The 18,315-nt window shown below is 46.0% G+C and overlaps 1 protein-coding gene across 1 annotated transcript; it reads right to left on the bottom strand.

Annotated features, from left to right (window-relative positions):
• Positions 1–4,404: 4,404 nt before the first annotated feature.
• On the bottom strand, positions 4,405–8,676 carry LOC102431518 (olfactory receptor 13J1). The gene is made up of 2 exons (XM_014468048.2): positions 8,655–8,676; positions 4,405–5,389 (listed from the first exon to the last, which is right to left on the bottom strand). Exons 1-2 carry the CDS (start codon positions 8,674–8,676, stop codon positions 4,449–4,451), a joined length of 963 nt encoding a protein of 320 aa, XP_014323534.2. The 3' UTR covers positions 4,405–4,448.
• Between the last annotated feature and the right edge of the window lie 9,639 nt (positions 8,677–18,315).

Raw genomic sequence — 18,315 nt, 5'->3', positions numbered from 1 at the left:
ATATTAAGGGAATTTCTCATGCTCCACCCCCATTGTAGGTTTCCAGGGGGCTCTGTTCCATGTCGTCCTCCTCAGAGACCTGACTGATGGAGGCTCCACTATCAGAAGCGTCACCAGTTGGTATGGCTTGGGAAGAACACACTAGAGCAGCGGTTCTCAACCTGTGGGTCGCGACCCCTTTTGGGGTCGAACGACCCTTTCACAGGGGTCGCCTAAGATCATCGGAAAACACATATATAATTACATATTGTTTTTGTGATTAATCACTATGCTTTAATTATGCTCAATTTGTAACAATGAGATTGGGGGTCACCACAACATGAGGAACTGTATTAAAGGGTTGTGGCATTAGGAAGGTTGAGAACCACTGCACTAGAGCATCTCATACCAGCAGTTAAATGCTCTGACCCAGTAGAGGTATGTTGCACATCCGCCCACAATCCACTGGCCCTATGTAATCCTACCACATGCTCAGGAAGAGGAGAACTGGAAATATAGCTGAGTGTTTGGGTATGATGACTTCCATAATACACAGAAAAACTGCATCTATCAGCCAGTGCCTCGCTCTGTCATGCCCTGGAAAATCAGGTTCACAGAGAGATAGGAGTGTCTCTGAGGTAGTTGTCTAATTCCACTCCCCAGATTCACCCCCTGAGAGACAGGGTGATGCCATGAACTGGGACTGGGAGTGAGGGAACTGGGTTGATTCTTGCCTTTCTTCTGGTTCTGTTCTATGACCTTGGTCAGATTTCTCCCTTGGTGAAATGGAGCCATTCACGTAGGCAGTCTCTGGTCCTCTGTAACCTCCAGACATTTCCTCACATCCTCCCATCAACTTCCCAATCATGAAGTCTAACAGACCCAGGGTTATTTTTCAAGGTCAATATCCATTTCATTAGCTGATAAATTTCATACTTATTTTAGGCTTCACAAATTATTTTATAAGAAAGGTGAATGACTCAGCAAGACGAAAGCTTGGTTTTCAGTTTCCCTGACACGTGGGATCTCAGATTCCTGCATCACTTCCTCCTTGCTGTATAGCAGAGCAGGTGAGCGTGGGGTTTGGAGTCAAACTGACCAGAACCCAAATCCCAGGTCCCACTCGCTAACAGTTCCCTCAGCCCTACCTTCCTTACCTGTAGTGCGGAGATAAGAACAGTATTTTCTTATGAGGTTATTGTGAGGATCCAGTGAGATGATGCATGCGAAGCTCTCAGCACAGAGCCTGACGCATGGTAAGGCATCAATACGTGGTAGCTGATATTCTTAGTATTATGTCCTCTTTCCCAAGCAGATATTCTGATTTGTACATGTTTAAAAAAGATTTACTGAGAGGAGTCAGCATGTTACGGATTCTCCTTACCTCCTCCCTGTTGGCCCAGTGGCATCAGTGCATGCGGGTCGCTGGGGTGGGCTGCCAGGTGAGCTGGCCCGAGAGCAGAGCTGGGAAGTGCCGAGTTCATTACCGGCGGACACCCTTGTGCAGGGAGGGGCCAGGGCTGTGCCCACGAGGACCAGCCTCCTGATACCTGCCACATAGACAACTTGCCTGCTCCCTGCCTTCAGGGACTTCGCAGTCCCTGCCCAATTTAAAGTTCAAACCCTGCCACTACACAAGATTGCAGGCTTGGCAGCTGTGGGGCTTCAGAGACCCCAGGCTCCGTGTGCTGTCCCTGGGAGGGGGTTGGAGCGGGCACAAGAGTGACACTGGACAGAGAATCTGAAGACTGGGTCTCATTGCAGTCCTGCCCTTTTGGGTCTGAGGCTTGGGGACCATGGCTCCCCTGCCCTGGACCTGGGCATCCTGGTCTGTGAAATGGCTGTCTTCTTCCAGGATTGTTGTAAGGACCTGGATTCATGGAAGTGTAAGCAAAGCAAATTGCTGTATGGGGTATGAGATCCCAAGCACTTGTGAGGGACCATTAAGTCCGGGATTTAGCCAGGTGCATGAGGTCTATGGGTTTCTTTCCCCCTTCCCTTCTCACTCCCTTCTCTTTCCTTTTCTGTTTCCTTCCCACAATAAAAAATAAGTTGACCCAGTTTAGGGGCTAAAAAACAGTTTTAAGTAAAGTAGCAGCTGATGCAAAATTTTCCATTATACTATGATTTGGCTTTTGGAATTTTTTATCAAGAATACAGGTGAAGATTGTGACCACTTAGTTTTTTTCTTTTAAAGTTATTTTTTAAAAATTTTATTGAATTTATTTGGGGGACATTGATTAATAAAATTATATAGGTTTGGACTCCGCCAGGATTTATTTAAACATTCTCCTATGGTTGGACATTGAGATTCTTACAATTTTTTGTTACTATAAACAATCCCATGATTAATATTCTTGTATATAATTCTTTGTGCCTGTAATTATCTTCTTAGACTTATTCCTAGAAGTAGAGGTGTTGGTCAGAGGGTCTGGAAGTTTTTAAGTCACTTGATTCATACTCCAACTTACTCTGCAGGAAATTCATATCAGTTTATTCCCATTCCCACGTGCACCTTAATTAACAATAGACATTTTAAAAATTCTTTGCCAGTTTCATGGGTGGAGAATTGTATATAATCAACTGTAAATGTGATTAAAAACCCCCAATGCCCACAAGATGAAGTTCAAACTCCTATAGTGGCACCGAAGGCCCCGCAGAACGTCTTGGCTGGCAGCCTTCACCCTGGCTTGGTTGAGAGGGTTGGGGTGCAGGGAGAGGGGTGCTTCTCTCCTCAGTGCCTCTGTTCTGACCAACAGAAGCAGAAAGAGGAACGGAGGGGAACGGAGGGCTCAAGCAAGGCCTGTGCTTACCTGCTTGGAGGCCAAGACCAGGTCTCCCGTCATACAGATGGTGCCTCCGAGGCCAGAGCAGGCAGGGAATGGAGATGCTGTGAGAGTCGGGGCCCACTTCTGTGTTCACTGAGCTCTCAGCAAGGAAAGCTGGGAAGAGGCTGAGCACCGGGAAGAGTTGGCTATGGCGGGATGTCAGGGGGATGGGACGAGGAACTGTAGAGCAAGCCTCCCCAAAGCCAGGTGAGGCCTGGATGCTGCACAGGGAGGTACTGGCAGCTGCTGCTACTAAGGGAAGATGGGGGAATCCAGGCCCTGGGCTGCTCCAGGTGACTGTTGTCCTGGCAGCTGGGCAGGTCTGGAAATCTTAGACTTGAGGCCTCATCACTGCCTCTACTGTCATCTCCCAGGGGCTCTAGGTCTTGCCTGTCATCTGTGCACTCCATCTAGCTCTGCTCAGATTTAGGAAGAACCCCAGGCTCTGCCATTATTATCCCTACATTGACACTATCATTTGTTTATTGAGGAAACCTATGAGGGGCCTGGGTAGGGCAGGGCTGAACTTTGGAAAAGAGTGGAATTCGACACTCCCTGCTCTGACAGTAATACTGAAAGTAGAGCAGGAGGAGCAAAGTGGGGTGGCTTCCAGGAGGAGGTGGCATTTGTGCTGGGCTTTGAGGGTTAGGCACTCCTTTTACACGGGGAGTTGTGTGCTGGGCCGGGGCTGCTTTGTGGGAAGAACCAAGAAGAGCACCGAGCTGGGCAGTGCTGGGTGTTACCGAGGCCCCACTTGGCTGGTGTGTGTGGCTGTCAGGAGTGAGAATGGGCGGCGGCTGCGGGGTTGGTCAGGGCCTCGGATGCCCACTGAAGAGGTAGCACTTCCTGAGAGCAGTGGGGAGCCAGTTAGGGGTTTCAGTCAGGAGAGTGACATGATCACATGTGCTTTTTCAAAAGATCTCTTGGCTGCGCCTGGGAGGAGAGATTGGAAAGAGGAGTAAGACTGGAATGTGGCCCTGCCGGCGTGGCTCAGTGGTTGAGTGTCGATCTATGAGCTAGACAGTGGTCGGCAAACTGCGGCTCGTGAGCCACATGCGGCTCTTTGGCCCCTTGAGTGTGGCTCTTCCACAAGATACCGACTTCTGCGCATGGGCCACGAAGTTTCAATCGCACTGTACGTGCGCGCCCGCACGTGGTATTTTGTGGAAGAGCCACACTCAAGGGGCCAAAGAGCTGCGTGTGGCTCGCGAGCTGCAGTTTGCCAACCACTGACTCACTAGGAGGTCATGGTTCTATTCCCAGTCGGGGCACATGCCTGGGTTGTGGGCTCGATCCCCAGTGTGGAGCATGCAAGAGGCAGCTGGTTGGTGATTCTCTCTCATCATTGATGTTTCTATCTCTCCTTCTTCTCTGTAATCAATAAAATAATATTAAAAAAATAAAGACTGGAATCTGGAGGCCAGCCAGGAGGCTGGCAGACATGCAGGGAGTGATGCTGAGAGCTGGCCAAAGGCAATACCGGGGAAGGAGCAGAGAGGGCGACTGTGAGCTATTCTCTGCACATCGGTGGGACTTGGTGCTGCCTTTCTGGGATGAAGATTCCAGAAACACAGCCCTGTGCCCCACACCATCCTCACTTTAGGCACATGAGGCCTCGCCTACTGACCTGCAGGCCCTCCCTCACTTGGAGGACCATCTCCTGCCCCACACCTTCCTGGCGGCCTCCTTCACCTCCTTGTTCCTCAGGCTGTAGATGACAGGGTTCAGCATGGGCGTGACCACGGCGTAGAGGACTGTGAAGACCTCGTCAGAGACGCGGGCCTCCTTGCTCTTGGGCTTCATGTACATGAAGATGACAGTGCCATAGAAAAGCAGCACCACAGCCAGGTGCGCCGAGCAGGTGGAGAAGGCTTTGCGGCGCCCGGCAGCTGAGGGCACCCTCAGGATGGTGGCCAGGATCAGCGTGTAGGACAGGCAGATGAATGCCAGGGGCACGGGCAGCAGCAGAATGGCGCCCACCAGCAGGAGGGCCTCGCTGACTGACGTGTCACCACATGCCAGCTTCAGCACGGCCAGGATCTCACAGGTGAAGTGACTGACCACGCGGTGGCCACAGAAGGGCAGCCTCATGGCAATGACCGTCTCAGTCACTGACTTGAAGAGACAGAGGACCCAGGCGGCTCCTGCCAGCAACCAGCAGAGCCGCTGGCTCATGAGCACCGGGTACCTGAGTGGCCGGCAAATGGCCAGGTAGCGATCGTAGGCCATGATGGCCAGCAGCAGACACTCTGTGGAGCCTGTGGACAGGCTCAGACACATCTGGATGGCGCAGCCAATAAAGGAGATGGTCTTCCGGGCCGACAGGAGGTGGACCAGCATCAGGGGCACGAAGGTGGACGTGTAGCAGATGTCCAGGATGGAGAGGTTGCCCAGGAAAAAGTACATGGGTGTGTGCAGGTGGACATCCAGCACACTCGCCGCTACGATGGCCGTGTTCCCCAGCAGAGTCACCAGGTACATGGCCGCGCACAGGGGGAAGAGCAGGCGCTCCAGGGATGGGTAGCCAGAGAATCCTTTCAGAACGAACTCAGAGACCTCTGTCCTATTGACCAGCCCCACAGCTGCAGTGGAGGGAAAGAGGGTGTAGGAGAGCGGGGAGCCCACAGAGCCTCTTTGGGGATGAGGCATATTGCTCGGACACACACTCTCTCTGGGACTTGGGGCAATCCCTGTACCTCTAGGCTGCAATTTGTCAATGGGAAAAATGATTTAAGTCAGCGCTTCACTGAGTGTGAATGGCAATGTTAGTAGGCAAACTGAAAAATCAAATCGAGACAACATTGGATTAATCAAAAATAAGTAAAGCTCTACTACAGGACTTCTCAGAGCCTTTGCTATGCCAGTGTGATTTGTGACTTCCCAAAGCAGTGTAGAATATGTAATGCCCAAACGTATTTGACCATGGATCTTCCTTTTACAGAGCATCCACCAACCTACTATAGATAAATATTCAATGGGCTGGACCAGAGATCCTCACATGCCCCAGAATCACCCGGCAAGTTTGTTAAAACACATTGCAGGGCTCCTTCCCCAGAGTTTCTGACTCAGTAGATGTGGGTGATGCTGCTGCTGTTGGACAAGGTACCACACTCAGAACCAATCGGCTAGCTTGTCTCTGAGGGGCCTCCTGATTGGAGGAAGCCTCTGAGCTGCTGCTTTGCACTGTTCCCACTACTGGAATGTCCTCCTCTATCCCTCAGCCTGCAGAAATCTGACTTGTTTCCTTAGGTCAGCTCTCGTCTCCATGCATGAAGCATACGTTGTGCCTTGCACTGGGGGGGCTGCTGGCCTCTGAGCTCAATGGGCTCATCCACCTGCTCCCCCCCCCCCGACCTGCTTCATCAGCCACTGTGGGTCAATTGACCTTCAGAATCTGCCTTTATCATGGCCTTTTGAGCTAAAATTTGATGGACCTTTTAGCTCAGCCCCAAACCGATTTTCTCTGGGCCTGAGCCCGAGGTGCTTTGAAATCTAGGGCATCAGCATGGAAAGCACCCTGAGAGGTCACCTTGTCAAAGCTCCCATTGTGCAGGTGGGGAAACTGAGGCCACAAAGGGGTCCCTGGCAGCACTGTGACGGCTACACCATGCTCCGGGCGCATGTTTGCTTCTGTCAAGCCCCAAATGCTGGTGGTTCCTTTTGTTGCCCTAGATCAGTGATGGCGAACCTATGACACGCGTGTCAGAGGTGACACGCGAACTCATTTTTTTGGTTGATTTTTCTTTGTTAAATGGCATTTAAATATATAAAATAAATATCAAAAATATAAGTCTTTGTTTTACTATGGTTGCAAATATAAAAAAATTTCTATATGTGACACAGCACCAGAGTTAAGTTAGGGTTTTTCAAAATGCTGACACGCCGAGCTCAAAAGGTTCGCCATCACTGCCCTAGATGGAGGCCCTTCCCTGATGTTCCCCTGCAATATTCTCACTAGCTGAGGAGCATGACTCAGACTGTCCTTAGTGTCAGTACTTGGCGTGGTGTCAGTAAACCCACGGGACATACTGCCCAAGCCTGGGTCTGGATTAAACACCAATTCCTGTCAGCGATTCCCTTGCATGAGACGATTTGCTGCTTTTAGTCCTGTGTTTATTCTTTCTGGAACCAAGAAGTGATTGAGTTCCTACTACGTACAGACATCATGCTAGGCATTAGGGGAACAACTGAGGACACAGTGCCCCAGGTCACTGAATCCAAACCATTCCCAGGTAGAAAGCTTCTCCAATCTCCACGCCTCGCCTCATCCTGCTTCTGTGTGCATGCCTCCAGTGACAGGAAGCCCATTACTCCCGCAGACATATTTTTACGCAGGGTCCAGAGCTCTGGACCCTACTTCAGGGGATAAAGGGCCACTTATGCAGTAAGGAGAGCTCTGACCTAGCTCTGGATTCAGATAGAAGGTCTTGCCTCAGCCTGATTGTGTATAGAGACATTGTGGGCTCAGGGGAGGATGAGCTTTGAGCTTCCTCCAAGACTCAGCTGGGAAACTCTGAGGCTGGGTTCCTGGAGACGCACCCCATGTAGCAGTGTCAATAGTGGCAGGCACTGTGCCAGGGCTGGGGGGAGGTACAGCAGTGGTGGTGTGCTTTCCTGCAGCCGCTGTGTCTAGGTCAGGCCACAGCCTCCTCTTTATATGGCTCCGCGTACTATAGTTTATCCCCTAAATACTAGCAAACGTCTGCAGCCATTGGCTACCTGCTGGAAAACACTCACATAGGGTCATCACATATGCACCCACTTACATGTATGTGCACATACACCTGTTTGACACCCAGGTACACACATATGTGCCTAGGAGTTCACATGCACACATGCGCTCATGTGTGTACATGAACAGTCATTCCCATGAGAGTATGTACATATGTAGAGGCATTCACTCTTGCTCTCTCTTACACACACACACACACACACACACACTCACGGAACAGACCCTTGGACCTGTGGCCAGGCTGCCAGAGGCCTGGCAGGACTGCTTCTCCCTGGGAGGAGGTTTGTGGAGACCAGCTTGGCCATGGAAATGTCACTATAGAAGGAACAGCCCTGAGGGTGGGGAGCAAACTCTGCCTGGGATGAACCCAGAGGACAAAGGAACCTCAGAACAGGGACAAAGTCACCAAACCAGCTGAGTGTCTTGTCTTGCCTTCCCCGTGCTGAGGACCTGTGCTTCCCTCTCGCCTCCCTCTCTACCTGCCCTCGCTGGGGTGGGGTCTTTGGGAAGAGGATCAGAAGGGTGTGGCCGAGGAGCTCTGGTTCCCAAAGCAGGGCAGGGGGCAGAGCCCACAGTGGCCATCCTGCCTTCACTTCTCTCCTGGCTACAAAAATCGGTTCAAATGCCACCTCCCCGGGAGCCTTTCTTTATCCTCTCCCGGCCGCCCTGAGCCTCTCTCCTTTGGGCCCACAGCCCTGCGTCTGCACCTCTAGGATGGTGCTTCCGCCTGTTGCCTGTCCCTGCCAGCCCACAGGGATGCCACCGGCCTCTTCTCACCCAGGTTCTGAAGGCCAACTTGAAGCTCCCAGCCTGGCCACAGCCAACTTCTTCCTGTCTGTGACTTCCTGGGGCTAAGACAAGTTGGGAACGAGCGGGCTGCCAAATATGAGCTGTTCCTAGCCTAGATGACACCTCGGAACTGGGAGGGCTCTTACAGACCAGCAAGGCCAGCCCCTTGTTATCCGTGGGGAAGTGGAGGCCCAGAGAGGGGAAGGGGCTTGCCCAACATCACACAGTGGGTTCGAGGGGGAAGCCAAGGCTCCAGTGATTCCCTGGGATCCTGTCTCCCAGCCTAGACCCCTTCCACTGCCCCACATCCCCATGTTTTCACTTACCTTCAGGCTCTTCCAGATGCATAGCGGCCTCCTTGAGAGATGTTTCAGAGGGTGTGAGACCAGGGACCTCCTGTGGCTGGAGCTGGAGAAACGCAGGTCAAATAACAGGCCCAGACCCTGGTGGGAGGACATGGGGTTTCATGCTGACCCAGCTTCCCAAACTGAGGAACCGTGCCTAGACTTCCGTAGAATTCAGTGAAGAGTTTGCAACTTAATAAAGCTAAGTGGAACTTTTAGAATTTGGTGGAATTAGACAAAGTGCTTAGACTTCAGTGGGGTTCTCCGAAGTGTGTCAGGTTTGGTAGGATTAGGAAATTCTGTTAGGCTTGAGACTGAATGGGGTCCCCAATAGTTTACTGTGGGCAGCCAGGACTCCCTGACCTGGACAGCTACCCGCTCCATCCTGGATGACAGCCTCCCGGGGAGCAGGCAAAATGAAAGAGGCGCCTTTCAAAGCTCCCTGTGCGCCAAGGGACTGCACAATCCCCAAGGCAATGTGGAGGGAGAGGGGAAATGTGCCCAACTTAGAAACTTTGGGGTGCTTCGGGGATGACGTCCCAAAGACCTAATTACGCAGAGTCTAGTTAGAAACCTTAATTGGTGTGAAAAAGTTGGAGGAAGTGGCTCAGGGCCAGGGATCCACCCTCGCAGGTCAGTCCCTAGACAGTGCTGGCCCAGGAACATTTATGGGATGAATAAATGAATGATAGATGAATAATTAAATGAATGCATAAGTGCCCTAACCAGTTTGGCTCAGTGGATGGAGCATCGGCCTGTGTACTGAAGGGTCCCGGGTTTGATTCCGGTCAAGGGCATGTACCTTGGTTGCGGGCACATCCCCAGTAGGGTATGTGCAGGAGGCAGCTGATCGATGTTTCTCTCTCATCGATGTTTCTAACTGTCCCTCTTCCTTCCTCTCTGTAAAAATCAATATGTATATAAAGAATATGGTTAAATGAATGCATAAGCAATTCAATGAGTAAATTTAAAACTGAATGAATGAGTGAATGAACAAATGATAGTCAGAGTTGCTTTCCAGGAGAGTTAGAGGTCTTGGCTCAACTGTCATAGGGGTCTTAAGAAAATGCAAAATCTGGAAGAAGAGTAATAGAGGAGGGAACTGGAAGAAGAGAGACAACATTTAGACGATCAGAGCAAAAAGTCCTGCAGATTCTTGACCAATCCCCGTTGTACGGACAGGAGAACCTCCCTAGAGAGGTGAAGGAGTTAGCTTAGCTTCACCTAGTGAGACAGCATGGGCCTGGCTTCACTGCTTTGTCCACCCTTGAATCATATATCCCTCCATCGGTGCAAAGTGGGCCTGCTCAGGTCAGTGGATGACTGGATGCCTCTCACCTCCACCTGGCCCCCCCTCCCTGCTCTCAAAACAGTCATCTATACAGTTCCTCCTGAGGTTCCTTCTAGTTCTCAGGGTCCATGCTTCTGCAGGCTACGGGCCTTTTAACCAAATAGGATCATTTTATTTTGGGTTTTGTTACTGTTGTTGGATTTTTATTTCATTGTTTATTCAACTCACCTCTCCCAGTGCTTTACAAGCAGGTAAGTGAGATCGGGACCCAAATGTTCTCTGGATGCTGCACCTGGGGCAGAGCCTCACCCTATGAGAGGGGGTTGGGAGGAGGGAAGGAGCCCCCACTCTCTCAGCCATACTGACCATACATTTAGCCTCTGCAAGTCAGAGTTGGAGGGGGTGAGAAATACTGGTGGGCTCTCCTGCTGCATGATAAATATTCTCCGTGCATTTGAAAAAGTTGTGTATCATGCCCAGCTGGCGTGGCTCAGTGGTTGAGCGTCGACCTATGAACCAGGAGGTCACGGTTCGATTCCCAGTCAGGGCACATTCCTCTCTGAAATCAGTAAAAATATATTTGCACCATATTCCCACCACCCAAATGCTTCATGTATTTTTAAAAAATTGATTTCAGAGAGGAAGGGAGGAGAGAGAGATAGAAGCATCAGTGATGAGAGGGAATCATTGATAGGCTGCCACCTGCACATCCCACACTGGGGATCGAGCCCACAAATAGGGCATATGCTCTGACCGGGAGTTGAACCATTACCTCCTGGATCATAGATCAATGCTCAACCACTGAGCCATGCCAGCCAGGTTGCTTCATGTATTTTAATGCTCTGTTATTAGATGCATAAACTTTTAGGATTGCTAAGTTCTCTTGATGAATTGACCCTTTTGTCATTTTCAAATGACCCTCTTTATCCCTGTTAGTATTGTTTCCTTTATCATCTATTTGATATACTATTAATATAGAGTTGGGTCTTTAAAAATGAAATCTGACAATCTATGCCTTTAATAGGATGTTTAGATAGTTTACATTTAAGATGATTATGGATATGGTAGGACTCAAATCTTCTGTCTTGCTGTTGCTTCCTATTATTAATTAATATTATATCACTTCACCTATAGTGTATAAACCTTTTGATAATGCACCTCCATTTCCCTTCTTCTGGGCAATTGTCATGCATTTTCATTTCAAAAATGTTATACAGGGTGGGGCAAAAGGAGGTTTACAGTTATGAGTATATTAATTACTAGTGGCCTGGTGCACAAATTCATGCACATTGAAAGAAAATTAATTAGAAGAAATATTTTAATATCACTATTCGCCCTTTCTCTATAATAGAAGTGTCAACCAAATTCACGATCGACAATGACAGATCGAAACACATGCATGTGATTGGCACCAGCGAGAGCTTTATATGTATTGCACATACATGAGTCAATATATATATATATATATATATATATATATATATATATATATTAAACTTGCTTAATTAGACCTGCTTTCTGATGTAGCTAAACATTTTCCAGCCCAATGAAGCACCACAATTTCTCTTTCAGGTAATTGTCAGCAACACAGCAGTAAATATCAACACGAAGCAGATTATTATTGTAGATCACACAGGGAGAGCAAAGGGTAAAAGATTGAACTGCAGCAGTGTTTGACTATATTCTGCGCAGTGAGAAACCTGAGGTCATTTTCAAGGTCCACCATTTCTTACTCCTTTTCAGTGAGGTTAAGTTTCTAAGCTTTCTAAATCTCCATTTTCCAGCTAATGAAAAAAAAGTAGGATTCCACTGAGTCTCCTATCTACCTACTCCAGGACTTCTGTGAGGATCAAATGAGATGAGGCACGGTAAAATGCTTCAAAGACATTTGGTTAAAGTGTAAAATGTTTCCACTTGGCTATGAAGCAAGTCGTGTTCCTGGGCTGAAGAAACTCCAAGGAGGCTAGTCGCTAGGGAGAGGAAGCCGGGTGTTGCTACATGAAGTCATTACCCGGCACCCACAGCCACTGTTTCCGGGCTAGGCTGGGCTGTGGGCCACATTTTGCGCCATGGGGTCTTGGCAACATCGGCTGTGATTTGGTGGGGTGCCACTCCAGGGTGGTGGTGGGGCCTGTGTCCCACTTGGGGGAAGCCGAGTGTTGCTTTGTGGGTGCCAGGTCTGCAGTGCCATTTCTCTGTTTTATTGACATTTTTGAAGATGCAACCAACTTGCTCTCAGGGAAGCTATCAATTAAAATCTCCACTAAATATACAACAATACCCACTTATTCATACCCTGACTGGGGCTAGATGTTATCAGCCTTTTACATTTTGCATTATGACTGATAAAAAGACATCTTCTTGTTTTATTTTGCATTTCTCTGATGACTAGGAATGTTAAAAACAAAATTTTATGTCAATTTTTGCTATTTAAAATTTTCCTTTTAAAATTGTCTCTCCATATTTTGTACCCATTTTCCTAATTTTGAAAAAATATCGTTTTCTAAGAGTCCTTTATATATTCTTTATAGTATTCCTTTGTCTATTACATAGTGGCAAACATTTTGTCACTTATCTTTTTTGTTGGCTTACGGTATCTTTTGTTACATAGAAGTTTAATTATTTTGGGTAGTCAAATTTTTTTCTTCTATGTCTTCCTTCATAGGTTTTAAATACATTTTCCTTTCTATATTTTCTTCTAAGACTTTTAGAGTTTTGTTTTAAATTTTTACTCTTATTTTATCTGCATTTATGTATTTAATGAATGAAGTAGGTAAGTTAATTTACTTGCCCCAACAGAATTTATTGTAAAGGAATTCTTTTCTCACTAATTTGAAAATGCTGTCTTTATCATATGCTTATTTCTCACCTAAACATAACATATTTCAGAGCTCCACTGAAGAAAATTCCTAAATTTCCCAGAGAGAAAAAATGAATTTCTTATCAAGGTTCAAAACCATATCGACTTCAGACTTCCCATCCTATATCCACTGGGACATCTATTAGGCACTGAAAGGTAACTTGGCAGAAACAAAGCTGGTAATCCTCCAGCCCTCTAGTCTTCCCACATCTCTGTGTACTTTTTAAGCTAAAATCTTAGTAATTATACTTATTTTTCTTTCCATCACCAATCTAGTCACTCCATCGACAAGCCTTACTGACTTCACTAGCAAGTGAGTCTGCCTGCTCTTCTCCTCTTTACCATGACCAGCTGGTCCCATCCAATATCTTCTATCCCAGGCCACCTGGTTGGTGGTGATCATCCCCATCCACTCTCCTGGCTTACTCTCCTCTCCCTCTGCCCTCTTCCTCTAACCATGTAGTCCGTCTCCTTCCCCAAACAAGCCACACTCATTCTTATCTGAGCTTTTTGTTCCTTCTACTTGGAAACTCCTTCACCCCCCACCTCCAACTCCAGATATTTACATGTTGACTCTTCGTTCAGATCTCAGTTCAAAAGTTACCATGTCAGAAAAATACTTTCCCAATATAATTTTTCTATATGCTTAACTAATTTCCCTAGTAGATTTGTTGAAAATGCCATTCCTTCCCCAACAATTTATAATGCCAGCTCTATCATAAGTCAAATTTCCTCATATGTGTGAGTCTCTTTTGAGTTCTTAATAATGGTCTATCACTGCAGCAATATTGCATTAGCTTTCAAATAATTGTTGATGTCTGATAAGCTGCCTTGTTATTCTCCTTCATGAGAGCCTTGATGGTTTCATATATGTTTTAGAATCAGCTTGACAAGTTCTAAAAAAAAAAAAGAAAACCTTTCACAATTCTTATGGAAAAAAAAAAGAATTTTCATAAGAATTGTGTTGGAGCTATAGATCAATTGAGGGGTAACTGATACTAAGTCTTCCAGTTCTATGAATGTAGTACTATATTACTCCATTTCTTTTCTTTTCTTTTTACTATAAATATGTATTTTATTGTGGTGATCTACACATAACAAAATTTACCATTTTGAACCCTAACCCTAACCAAAAAAATTTACCATCTTAACTGTACATTTTTAATGCATAGTTCAGAAGTATTAAATACCTTCATATTATTGTGCAACCATCTCCATCATCCATTCTCTTAACCCTTTTCATCTTGTAAAACTGAAAATCTATACTTTCCCATAGCCCTTGGCAACCACCATTACAATTTCTGTCTTTATGATTCTGACTACACTAGGTACCTCATATAGGTGGAACCATACAGTATTTGTCTTCCTGTGACTAGCTTATTTCACTTAGCATAATGTTTCATCCACGTTGTACAATATTTTCCTTCCTTTTAAAGACTGAATAAAATTCTGTTGTAGGTATATGCCATCTTTTGCTTATTTATCAACTGATGAACACTTGTGTTGTTTCCACGTTTTAGCTATTTCATGCTGCTATGAACATGGGTGAACAAACAAATACCTCTTTAAGACTCTGCTTCAATTTTGGGGGGATATATATCCACAAGTGGAGTGGCTATATTATATGGTAATTCTATTTTTAATTTTTGAGGAAGCTCCATACTGTCTTCCACAGCAGCTGTACCATTTTACATTCTTACCAACATTGCACAAAGGTTCCATTTTCTCCACATTCTTGTTAACACTTGTTATTTTCTGTGTTGTTTTTATAGTAGCCATCCTAATGGGTATGAAATGGCATCTCATTTGATATGAAATGCAAATCCCCAATGGTTAGTGATATTGAGCAAATTTTCATGTGTTTATTGGCTATTCATATGCTTTTTTGGGAGAAATGTTTATTCAAGTCCTTTGCCTCCCTCTTAGTCTTCACTCCTTTACCTGTCCCTCAACCAAGGCCTTCTGGAATCTGCGGAGTGTTGGTACCTCCATGTCCTCACCCAGAGTTATGTGAGACACCACCCACACTCCCCACCTCCCATAGCTCCAGCCCCTGAGAGCAGACCAGAGGGATGACTCATTTTTACTGGGTACCACCCCAAATTTTCTGTTCCTGTGGCATTTTAGGGCCTCCTGCTGGAGGCTGGCACCCTGAGCTCTAGAGACAGGCTCCCAGTAGGCCAGTTAGGCTGGGCTAATTGAATACTGCCAGAGACAGTCCTCATAATGAGACAGGGTTTCTGCTGGGGGCCAAGCCCTTGGGTGTCCCTTACTGTCCCAGGGTGCTTTCCCCACCTTTAAGGTTTCTGAGGAATTAGATTATGTGACTCAACACCCCAGGAAGCTCCTCGGTTTTGCCTCCAGAGACATAATGGTGCTGCCCCTATGTGGGTCGGAGAACAGGCCTCGCAGTGCTTATCCAGAGGGTGTGTCTTCTTCTACTTCCGGGTTTTTCAACAGGCACACTTCCGGTGTTTTGCTCATTGTGGGGTGTTCATCATCCCTGGTTTCTGAATGCGCAATGCTGACCCTGCCTCCCTAGTCATCCTGACAACCTCAAATGCCCTCATATATGTTCAAATGTAATCTAGGAAGGTCTACTTCAAACATCTAATGCAAAAGGCACCAGGTGAACACTCACAAGCAAGGCAGTCACTGAGATTCATCCTGAAATCATCCAATCTTTTCAACTCTGACTTGGCTTGTCCCTAGGACCTTGAGGCTGTGACTGTGTTTGATTCATCTCTGCCTCTCCCAGCACAGGAAGTGTGAGTGAGCAAAGGAACAGGACCAGTGGCTGCTGGATGCTCTAGAGGGCGCTGTCCAGTAGAAATACAAGGCAAGTCAAGTATCTATTTTAAAATTTTCTGGTAGACACATTAAAAAAGTTAAAAGAAACAGGCGAAATTTATCTTAAGAATGTATTTTATTTAACCCAATATATCAAAAATTATAATTTCCAACATACAAGTAAGATGAAAATTATTAATGAGGTATTTTACATTCTTTTGTGTACGAAGGATTTTGAAATCTGAAGTCTATATCACACATGCAGAACCTCTCAAGTCAGATTAGCCACATTCCTTGTGCTCAGTAGCCATGTGGCTAGTGACTTCCACATGGCTCAGCCCTAGAAAACTCTATTACCCTATTCCCCCACCCCCAACTGTTGCCTACATTTTTTTTTGTGTGTGTGAGAATTTTCAAACACATAGAAAGATTGAAAAAAATTGTAGCATGAATAGCCATATACGTAAAACCTAGTTTCTGCAATTGTTGAGGATTTGTGTTATCATGTATCAATTCATCTATTCAACCATCTTTAAAAAAATCTATTATTGCCTTTTTTTTTTTTTTTTTTTTTGGTAAAGGACAGTTTGGAAAGCCACTCAGGAAACTAGTAACTCTTTGGATATTCTTCTACAAAAACCTAATCAGGAGTTTTTTAAAATTTTAGGTCCAAAGTCCTTGAAAGGCTCCTCCTTTTTTCTCCATTATCCTCTCATGTCCTTTCCCTTCAGTGTGGATTCTCAGAAACAAGCTTCTCTCTCCCACTGGAGGGCAGACTTCCCAAGGGAGGCCTCGTGCCTCCTTCAGTTCCATCTCAGTCTCGCACAGTGTCGCGTGGGTTACAGGTAGGCTTTGGGGTCAGGCAGCCCTGGGCTTGATTCTGGCTCTGCCACTTCTGGCTATGTGACCCACGGCAGGTGCTCTTAGCTCTAAGCTTCACGTGCAATGGAAAAATGATGGAGTTGTTGTGAGGTTTAAGTAAGATAAGTGTTAGTGTATTGTAGCAAGCATTAAAAGATTAAGTTGGGGAGGAAAGGGAGAGGAGCTTATTGCTTACGAATGACCCCTTCCTTCGCAATTTCCTGGGGCCTTGTGAACACTTAGATCCGAGAATCTATCTGGTACGTTATGACCATTTCCGGCTCTATGTAAAAGTGCATGGAGGGCAATGACAGTGAATTTCTCCCCCAGGTTTCAGCACTAAACACAGGGAGGGCCCGGCCGGCGTGGCTCAGTGGTTGAGCATCAACCTATGAACCAGGTGGTCACAGTTCGACTCTTGGTCAGGTACATGCCCAGGTTGCAGGCTCCATTCTCAGTCAGGGTGTGCAGGAGATAGCCAGTCAATTATTCTCTCTCATCATGATGTTTCTGTCTCTCTCTCCCTCTCTGAAATCAATAAAAATATATTTAAAAATAAAATAAACACAGGGAGGGATGAGTAGGCAAAGCACAGAGGATTTTTAGGGCGGTGAAACCATTCTGGAGGACACTATAATGGCGGATACTTGGCATTATATATCTGTCCAAACCCTCAGCATGCACACCACCAAGAGTCAAGCCGAATGTAAGCTATGGATTTCAGGCGACCATGATGTGTCAATGCAGGTTTCACTGATAGTAACAAAGGTGCCACCGTGGTGCCAGATATTGATAAGGGGGAAGCTGTTTGTGTGGAGGGCAGGAGGTATATGGGAAATTTCTGTACCGTCCATTCCATTTTTCTGTGAATCTAAAACTGCTCTAAAAAGTAAAGTCTATTTTTAAAAGATAAAGAAAATAATCTTACTATTAGCAGGAGCAGCTTAAACTGTTTCAAAGAATAGAGAAACCTTTATTTTAAATGTGTACAATTTACTTTATAAAATTAGCACAACCCTGATACCAAACCTGGCAGCCATGGCACAAAACACTACAGACAAATCTCAAAATTCTAAAAGATACATAACATTTGTATTCTTAGTAGACTAGTGAGAGATAAGTACTCCATAAATAAGTAAATATTATTCTAGAAATGTAAGGGTGGTTTGATGGTTTTAGAAATCTATTGTAATCTATATATATAAAAGGCTAAGTGACTGACCATTCAACCAACCGACCGGCCGGTACGTATAATGTGCACTGGCAATTTAAAAATAAACATTGACTCACACACTTCTATTATAGAGAAAGGGCAAATAATGATATTAAAATATTTTGTATTTTAATTTTATAATACTATATTATATATACTACTACAGGCCTGATGCACGAAAATTCATGCAAGAGTAGGCCTTCCTTCCCCCGGCTGCTGGCACCCGGGACCCGGGCAGCTTCCCCCCGGCCCCAGCTTCATCCAGAAGGACATCCGGAAGGACATCTGGTCTAATTAGCATATTTACCCTTTTATTATTATAGATTCTGACATGTAATTTTTTGCAGTAACATAATTACTGCACAAATCTTCTAATTAATTTCCTTTCAAGGCCACTAGTTAATTACATAAGTGGGTGAAAAAAGTAAAACCAAATAGCTCTTGGGTACCACTGATCCTTTTATCTTCTCCATAGATTTGCCTTTTCCAGAATACCATAGAGTTGGATTCAGACAGTGTGTAGCTTTCTCAGATTGGCTTCTTTCACTTACTAATGTGCAGTTAAGTTTCCTTCATGTCTTTTCATGGCTTGATAGCTCATTTCTTTTCAGTGCTGAATAATATTCCA

Source organism: Myotis lucifugus, unplaced genomic scaffold (assembly GCF_000147115.1).
Source record: "Myotis lucifugus unplaced genomic scaffold, Myoluc2.0 scaffold_424, whole genome shotgun sequence".
Classification (NCBI taxonomy): Eukaryota; Metazoa; Chordata; class Mammalia; order Chiroptera; family Vespertilionidae; genus Myotis; species Myotis lucifugus.
The sequence above is the reverse complement of the archived record's forward strand: the minus strand, read 5'-3'. Positions and strand labels throughout refer to the sequence as shown.